Here is a 9,373-nt window from a genome sequence, read left to right as displayed (position 1 = left end):
ATATTTCCTGTATTTCCCAGTGTGCTTTGTGACAACCTGTTGCACTTAATCAAACTAGAAGATTAAATACCATTAAGGCTACTTGTTTGACTTGACTATGTGAAATAGATATCATCTAACATTATGTAAATATGGCGCACTACTTCTCTTAACATGTTTACAGGCTGAGAGGTTTTAGTAATGATAACTGGCTCTACAGGCTGGTTATTCCTGGTTGTTTCATGGAATGTTCCTCTCATTAAATAGAGGATTCATTTAATTTAATTATAAGCATTTTAATCGATTTACAATGACCCCAATCTACTGTACGATCTTTAAAAACTCTGTTAGAATGACACTCCAGCCCTTTTCCTGGAGATTTTAATGCTTTATTTAGTGATGGAGGCAGTTTTGCCAAATAGTCACAAAATGTCCCTGTCTTTAAAATCCATGCTAGCTCTTAATGTAATATCCTGTGGTATAACTTCTAAATTCCTGCAGTGTTTAATGGTTATATTGCGGGTTGTTTCAAATAAACTTGCTGAAGTTTAATGCGCGCTCTTCGTGTTAATCAGTGAGATTCCAGAAAGATGCGAACAAACGGAACCGCATTTGTTTATTAAGTTTAGGAGATGAGAAAACGCATTTGGCACGAAAGAAACGACGAGTTTGAACATTTTCCACACAAAAGCCAAACGTTGAGACTAGCGGGAGTGTTTCCTGCTTGGTCAAAACATGAAGCCCCTTAAAAGAGGAGTCTACCTTGAGCTGTGATTTGGAGACTTTCCCGCTCTTGTCCACATCCAGCGCTGTAAACGCGTGCCATATGGACTTCAGAAGTTCGTCCCGCAGGGCCATAGTGGTGGAATTAAACGTGTCTTCTCTCTTGTTTCCCCTCTGGCTGTTTCTGGCTCGTGCTCTCGCGTTCACCGTTTGTCTCTGTTGGACACAGTGAGGCGCAGTCACATGACGCGCAGCCTGTCACTGAGCTGCGCGTTTGGCGTGAAGATGATGGAAGAGCAGCAGCACCGCTCAGCGAAGAAGGACACGCGCATCACAGGAGCTGTGTACGGAATCAAAAGGTGGCAGTATTTTTTTGTTTTGTTTTGTTAGAGGTTGTTGTCCAGGCTTCAGGTTTTGTACCAGGGCCACAGACGCGTAACAGGCCCCTACTTCAGCCATAGGTGCCAGATTTGCAACCACGTGATGTTAGTTTGTTGTGGTTGTTTTATGTCTCATTGTAGTTCGGCTATTTTGCGTTTTGTCTGTTTTACTTGTCGTGCATCTTTTTTGTAGTTATTTTGCATGTATTTTTACTTGTTTTGTATTTAATTAAAAGGTTTGCATTTCTTTGTAGTTTTCTGTTTTTGTCCCTTAGTGGTTTGTATCTGTTTAGCCATTTTGTATCTATTTTCTTTCATTTGATTTGAGTTTCTAGCAGAAGGGTTAAGGCTCTTGCTGGTTGTCTGCTCTCAGGGTCCTCTGGGGCCACCCAGTAATCCATCCATGGGAGAACTGTGGGCTCCATTAACTCAAAAGTTAACTGCATTTATAAAGCCTGTTAACACAGGTGAAATTTTAAAATGCTTTTTAGTGAAATCCATATAGTTTTTGCTTTAATAATCAAAGGACTCTGTAGTGTGTAAATGTCAAAAGTGACAAATATGGCACCATTATTCCTTGAAGCCCAAGTTTCAGACTAAGCAAAAACATTATTATGGAAGAAAAGTATGGAAAGATAGCAAATACATAAATGCTGACTGATGTCAGTGGATTTTTTGGGGCATTTTTGCTTAAAACAATCAGATATAAAATAGCACAATTATTTTATCATTGATCTAATTGATTAACTAGTGATTTCACAACACTGCCTGCATGGAGAAGGAAGGAGTGATGCGTTGTGGGGGTTGGCAGGGGCCCAAGAATAGGTCTGGCCCTGAGGCCCCCAGGAGGTTGAGCCTGATCCTGGGAAGATTTACAAATACTTTTAGTATAAATTGCTACAATAAGACCACATCCTACAGTTGAGTCAACACTGATTACATCCTTCACAAAGGTAGCGCTTTGTATAGGCGTATACCGGTACATCAGATTTAGCTGTAGGAGTGAGTTGTCATATAAACTTACTCCAGATAAAGTTGCTTATGCCAAATGACTGGTAAAACCTGGAAGAAACCAGTATCACGTGCACACTACTAAAACTCAAACACATTTACAGCATTTGTGAAGGTAAACTGTTTGACAATATCACACTGAAGAGAAAGTGAGAATTTAATAAAAAACATATGTACATGTCACAAAGGCTTGTGTTACAACAAAAACATGAGAATACCTTTCTAAACAGCCTCGTGGAGATGACAGGAGAAATATAGACATGAGAATCCAAACGACAAAATGATGATTGTTCTAATGCTACAAGCAGGGTTGGCAGCACCAGTCAACAAAATCACACCATGGATCAGTTCTAACATCACTGACAGCTTACTGGTTTCAGTACTTCAAAATAAACTGGATGCTTCTCCTCAAATGCCATGATCCATTGTCCATCCAGAAACATATATTAAACTGTAATAAACTGGGAGTGAGGGGGCACCTGATATCTGAAAATAAGAGCCAGTGATCTCTAGAAAAATCCAACCTGACACTGGCCGAACCCTGATACACACAAACATCAATAGCAGCAGGCTTTTCTTTTCTTTTCTTAAAAAAAAAAAATGCAGCAAGTTCCTTGTGTTGCCTCCAAAGTGCTCCATTACAAACACAGAAACCAGTTCTCAGACCCTCTGGTACGCAGCATCGGGCGTTTGACAGGCAGTAAGGTGCGCGTGGTGACGGCAGGTACATTCACACTGATGAGAGCAAGCTTCACTGAGGCTTTGTCGAGGGAAGTGCGAGGACAGAAACAGAGAGAGAGCCTGGCATCTATGCAAACTTAAAGAATGACCAAGGTAAAAGGTACAGAAACTACCTTTGAGAAATGAACTGAACTATGTTGGCAATAAGAGTCTGTCGAGATAAGTTCAAGTTGGCAACAGTCTACTGCTTTAACTCCACAACTGACAGGGAAATAGTTCAGTCAACAGTCTTTTGACTGTTGACTGAACAGATCTGATTAAAAGGTCCGTGAGCCTTCGTGTTCCACTTCCTGTCAGGGTGGATCAGCGTCTCAGTAGATGGTGAGGCTGACTGACCGATTCATCTTCTTTCCGATGAGTCTGGAGGTTCTGGGGTTGGACTGGACTGTGGAGCGGGTCAGGATCCTGTCTGTGGACAAAACCTTCTCCTCTGCTGCAGCTCGGGCCAGCTGAGCCTTCTTCAGCTCCCTGCGGAAGGCAAAGGCACACAGGTAACTATCAGCGAGCCCACAACGCTGGGTCAGTTTCTTTGGATTAAGGCTGCAGCTAATGGTCAAGTTCATGATCAATTAATATACTGATTTACATTTGATTGATTATATTTCTGCTTTCAATTATCTAATATCAAAGCTGTCTGTCTCAGCTGGAAATTAGACAGTACAAGAACAGCAGTGGATGACTTATTTCATCACAAAAGCCCTCTTAGCTGCAATAACTACTGAGGCCTGGACTTTTTCTGGGAGGCTGTGAACTCACTTCTGAAGTAGGGTGTTCTTGAACTTCTCCGCATTGAGCTCAACCCTGAGCTGCTCTGCACTCATTCTGGCAGCAGTGAGGAGCACGGGGTGTTTGATGAGGTCCGAGGTCGATGGTCTTCTGGTTGGGTCAGGGTGGATCATCAGCTGAAACACAAGGAACAAACAGCTGCTTAACAGGAGGCGCTAAGAAATACAAGAATGCACAAAGTCATCTCTCTATAGAAAATATTGCAGGGCTTCTACATATTAATGCAGTTTCATAAAGAACTATTCATTCTTAATTATTCCCTTATGAAAATCATCTGATAAAAAGCAGTGCTGGATCTCTCAACCAAAACGGGATTTATGTGCCTCAGAATAAAAAAAACAAAACACTTCAAACATCTTTAGGGCCTTAATGCAAAGCAATATAATGACAAAAAAAATTTATGAACATGCAGCGGTGACAAAACAAAGACCACAACAACTCCTCAAAACAAATCAACACAGCACTGACTGTTACCTTGAGGAGACTAAGAAACTCTGGAGAAAGCACTTGAGGGATGGGGGGGAGTTTTCCCTTTCGGATCTCGTGCCATTTGTCTCCATTGGTTGGAAGAGGCTCCGCCCCTGAGGCGCTGACAATAGTCAGAGCCAGAGCAAAGATGTCTGCCTTCATCAGGTTACTGTAGTCCTAAAGAGAAAACAACACTGGAAGTTAAAGACATTGTTTGAAGCTGGTTCAAAGTTCGAGCAGTTTCAGAGTAGGATTACATACCTCTTGTAAAACTTCGTTGGCCAAGTATCGGCTGTCGCCCTCTTCTACCTGTGGATTGATCACTCTTGTTACATGACCGAGATCACCTGAAGAAGGAAGCAGACAGAGCACAGATTTTACTGAGTATAAATGAAACGTTCATAAATTAAAATCTATTTATAAAGAAACCCACAAACCTTTCAAATGCAGTACATTGTAAATACCAGAACTGTGGAAGCATCTTACCGATTTTGTAGACAACGCTGGTGGTCACACCATCGTCCTCATCACACTCGTCACAGCTTGTTACAGATTTCCGTGAAATAAAGATGTTGCCTGGTAAAGACATCAACATCTCCATTAGTTACTGACCAGATTCATGTTAAGACCCTGATTCCAGGTTTCTGCGGGACTCACCAAGTAAGATTTTGCATACCTTTGTATTAATACAGGCCAAAAGGTTGCGTGATATCAATGTGAACAAGTAGGAATGACATGGCCTGGAATGATTTATGCACCTTTTCTCACCCAGTCCCAGCTGTACACAACAGTAATTCCTAATAACATCATTAAATAATCCTTTAACACAGGCTGGACTTGGATAAGCAGCAAAGAATCGATTGATAAAAGGATGGAAGGATTAGCCAATTAAAAAAAAAGAAAATTTATGTACATATGAATTTTACATAACAGATTCTACTCCACAAGACTTTCTGCTAATAAGGTCTTGTTCCTCCCTTAAAAATCTTACACAAATCTACTGACAATAACTGCTACTGCGATTACTGTAATCTGACATCCTTCAGTACTCACTGGGCTTGATGTCCATGTGCACCAGAGAAGTCGAGTGGATGTACTTGAGTCCTCGAGTGACTTGTAGCAGCAGATCTTTCAGCTCCAACTCTGACAGGTAGCTGAGCTGTCTGTAGTTCTCTGCGATGACATCGGATAGCGTGCCACCGTTGCAGTACTCGTTCTGGATGAGCATGTGGTCGTCCTCGGCCCAGGCTGAGTAGTAACGCACGACATGGGGATGCTGGCCCAGCACAGCATGGGCATACACTTCCCGTAAAGCATTCTGCCTGTGGAGGGGAAACACACAGGTTTAATTAAAGGCGGGCTTTGTTGTTGAATGATGAAATGAAGGTGTCTGGTACACAATTTTTAGGGAGCTGTCTATCCAGCTATGCATGAGAGCACAGTAATGTCCCCGAGTGCAACAATATCAAGTTTCAGTCAGAGATATAAGTACAACACTTGAAAAATGTGACAATTACAAAATCTGTGTTACAAAACGAGACAATGAAAAACACTGCAGGTGCATTTTGAAATGTTTTAACTAATCATCTTGTAATAAATGTCACTTCAGTTCTACTCCAAGTATGAATTATCATGTGCTGTAACACACAATAATATGCAAACACTTCTCTCCTGTATGATTTCACACGTGTCTCTTCTCAGAACTGTGCATGAGCTTCTCACTTCTAATTGAAGCTGTGTGTGATCTTGTGGCGCGAGTTCTCGTCACACCCAAGAACCAAACTGTACCAAATTTAGACCATTGCTACTGATTTATTTTTTTACATATCAGAAGCCACAATGTTCCAAAAACAAAATCAAACCAAAATCTTTATTAAATCTATCATCACAACTTGATAGGCAAACTGTAGCAAGAGTAAAAGGCGGTGCAATAAACACTCAACTTACTCATCTACTGATCCTGCCAGAGGTTTCTTTGATCGCTTGATGGCATAAATGCAGCCATCGAGTCGCTTCACACACTTGAACACGGCACCAAACTGTCCGCAACCAATTTTCTCCAGCTCAAGAAACTCTGACGTGTACCGGGACATCATGTTGCTTTCCATCATGGTGAGCCTCTGTCAGAAGAAGTAGTAGTTTACAACATGTTTATAATGAACATTTACGTTTTTGTTGTCAACTAAATTTTAAAAATAAAATGTGTTCTATTTGCTGTAAGGATTTTCTGCTTTTCTCTGTTTTAAAGTATTATCAATGAAACCGCTTTGGGATTTGGACAACTGGTCAAACGGAAAATTTTATCACCCTAAGCTCTGGAAAATTATGGTGGTGCTTTCACTATTTTGTGATCTATTTTATAGGTGATATGCTTAATAAAAAAAAGAACCAACAGATAAACCAACAATGCAAAAACCCTTAGCTGCAGCGATAAACCAAGTTTGAGATTAAACTATCTGGAAAATGTAATGCCTGAGGAGAAACAGACCAATTATATTCCTGACTGTAAATGTTGTGTATAACTGTATATAATTAATGTAAATCAGATAAACATTTAATTACCTTGGGTGGTGGTAGAATTTCTTCCTCTCCTTCACCGTCACTTGGTTCCATGTCTTCTCCACAAGAGCTGGAAAATCAAACATAGGGTGTTTGTTAGCATTCTATACAGCAGGGGGCAGCACTGCGGCTGCTTCACAAGCACATGGCAAAGTTCACCAGTAACCATGAGGCCTTGGGTTGCAGCCAACCTGTCTGGCCTTAGTCAACGGCTTTAACGTGTCTGGTTACTATAACAATGGGTTGGATCCATGTAAATGAGAACAGCTAAAGGTGGTTAACAACGTTCTACCATGTGTGATGAACAGCTGTTCCATTACTGTAATGACAAAGGCAAAGGTTATTATGCACCAACTGACCAGGGTTGAAATGATCTAACCAAAATACTGACTGCAGCTTGTCTACTCCCACTGGCACTTTGGAACCTGGAGGCAGAAGACAATGGCATTTCTAACAAAACTGTGACAGTTTAGAAAACATCAGAGCAACATACTCATTCCAGTGTGCCCGCTTCCTGTTGTTTCTTTGCTGTGTAGCAGACTGGATGAGGAGGGAGTCGGGGGTAAAGGGGTTAAAGTTGACCAGAGGGGTCTGCTGTCTCCTGCCCTTGTCTGTGATTGACCTTCCTGACGACTCCACATTCTTGAACAGGGCAACTCTCCTGTTGGAGGATCCCGGACCAGAGCCTCTAGCCCTGGACAACAAACTCTGAAAAAGACAGATTTAGTGCTTTGTTAATTCTTGAAAGCAACAGAGAGAAAGTTGCACAAACTAAAGATTTAAAAAAGCAACTTGATTGAGAGTGCAAGTTCAAATAAGCCACGTTAACAAACAATATATGGCTGGTTGCTTGGAAATAAAGTTTGTGGAATATCTCGGTTTAAAACTGGGTACTTAAATGGCAAATATGTGCAATGCAGTAATTACTAATGAAGACATGCCCAGACACAAAGCTCCGGTTTCCAAAGTCATCGGGCTGGTCACCTATAGGAGGAGTATTATGCAACAAGTACAGTTGTACATTAAGTGGGTCACTGGGTCTTAAATGGCACAGGAAAGCTACAACCCAGAATTAAAAAAGAAAATCAAGCAAAAAAAATAAATAAATAACCGAACTGGTCTGTTTGCATAAGCTCAGTGTTTCTAATTTTATTTTCTGACCAAACACCAGGAAAGATCAAGAAGCCAAAATCAGTGTTTCAAGGGTGCAAGCTTGTTCTATTAACTTTTGAAACACTTGAAGATCAAGGAGCCAAAGCTGTTTTTTTAAAAGAGTAAAGATTGTTTTAACTTTTTAAAAATGATTTGAAGAAACTACACAAACTTTTCTACTGTTTTTACATGAATACACTGGTTTAAGCAGGTATACAACGTCATCGATCTGTGGTCCTTGGAAAAATTACGTTACGCCGAGTAAACTCGGTCACTGGTTTCAAATACAACTGTTAGAAATGTCTAAAGTTAATTAGGTGATGGAGCTACAAATACCAACCTTTGGCGTGTGCGGTGTGTCAAAAAGGCGCAGTTTTCTGAAGGTTTTGTGCGGAGGTGTGTCGGGGCAGTCCGGGACCGGGGAGCTGGATCCTTCCCCGTCGTCCTGGATGTAGGAACGCTCCGGTGACCCTCTGTACAGGCGAGGACTTTTCCTCGGTGACGGTGAGCAGTTAGCAAACATATCACTGCCCCGGGACTGCAGGTGAGACGGGGAACTAAAGCCCTCCTCGTCCCACAGCTCCACGTCGTCGTCCCCACCGGACTGATTCAGGGGGCTGCTGCTCCCTTCCATCCGTTTGTCGGTGTTGTTCCGTCGCACTGGCATCGGGGAATCCATCTCCGTGAAGCCAGATTCTCCCCCTGTGCTGTTATTAACGTCCTCAATGGGCTCATCCTCTCCGTCGCTGGTTGTGAATTGTAGTTTTTGACGAATTGGCAGAGTTTTTGGGGAGGGGGTTCTGTGCCGATGACGACTGTAGGTCGACATTTTCAAGATTTAAACCCCGGCTTGGTCGACGGGAAAAACACGCGGTTCTACCCCTACTACTGTTGAGTGGCCTTTCTCGCAAAACACAAAACCAGTCAACTTTTAACTACCTTGAACTAAAGGTAAATTCAAAAACGTCAACAACTACTGCGAAACGCTTAAGACTCCGTTACCATCTTTAAAAAAAAAGTTAGCGTATTTTGTTTGCTAACTCCTACACGCCCATCCAACGATGAGAAATGGCCCCGGAGTTAGCTTGTATTCATCCCAAGTATTGAAAAAAACAAAAAAAACAAATACTCCCGGCTCCAGTAGAGTATCGGTATCAGTAACCGCCTCCTTGATGGTTTACCAACCCCAAAATATGTCTTTCCGCACTAAACTCAAACCAATGTTTACCAAAAAAAAAAAGTTTGAATGAGTCAAAATCTAGCCTCTTCCTATCACGCGCGTGGCAAACACTTCCCGCGACCGTTGATCACGTGTCTTCGGACAACCAACCAAAGCGTGTTTCGAAGTTTTGAAAGATGGGCGTTCCAGAGGTTTCGGCAGGCGTTACGTCATCGGTCGTAGAGCAACAGCCTGGCGCGAACACTGGAGTCTCAATTATACTGACTTGGAGACAAAGCACTATTATTTAGACGGCATGATCAAAGAAGCCGGCATACATAAAAAGCTTCATACCAAAACTAGAATATAAACTCAATGTCGTTAAGTTTACACATGGCTAAATACATCCAAACCA

At 41.8% G+C, this 9,373-nt stretch overlaps 2 protein-coding genes across 2 annotated transcripts in view; both read right to left on the bottom strand.

The window, feature by feature from the left end:
* Positions 1–1,098, bottom strand: part of swap70b (switching B cell complex subunit SWAP70b) — a 34,648-nt gene extending 33,550 nt beyond the window's left edge. The window contains exon 1 of the mRNA XM_020593386.1: positions 742–1,098. Within this exon, the coding sequence (XP_020449042.1) occupies positions 742–837 (96 nt within the window). The 5' untranslated portion in view covers positions 838–1,098. The remainder of the gene's footprint in view (positions 1–741) is intronic.
* A 1,584-nt stretch (positions 1,099–2,682) lies between these two features.
* wee1 (WEE1 G2 checkpoint kinase) lies at positions 2,683–9,153 on the bottom strand. Its single transcript, XM_020593435.1, has 10 exons — positions 8,140–9,153; positions 7,141–7,355; positions 6,651–6,717; positions 6,036–6,208; positions 5,142–5,410; positions 4,575–4,664; positions 4,350–4,435; positions 4,095–4,265; positions 3,591–3,736; positions 2,683–3,302 (listed from the first exon to the last, which is right to left on the bottom strand). Exons 1-10 carry the CDS (start codon positions 8,626–8,628, stop codon positions 3,146–3,148), a joined length of 1,863 nt encoding a protein of 620 aa, XP_020449091.1. The 5' UTR covers positions 8,629–9,153; the 3' UTR covers positions 2,683–3,145.
* Between the last annotated feature and the right edge of the window lie 220 nt (positions 9,154–9,373).

Source organism: Monopterus albus, unplaced genomic scaffold (assembly GCF_001952655.1).
Source record: "Monopterus albus unplaced genomic scaffold, M_albus_1.0 scaffold19.1, whole genome shotgun sequence".
Lineage (NCBI taxonomy): Eukaryota > Metazoa > Chordata > Actinopteri > Synbranchiformes > Synbranchidae > Monopterus > Monopterus albus.
The sequence above is the reverse complement of the archived record's forward strand: the minus strand, read 5'-3'. Positions and strand labels throughout refer to the sequence as shown.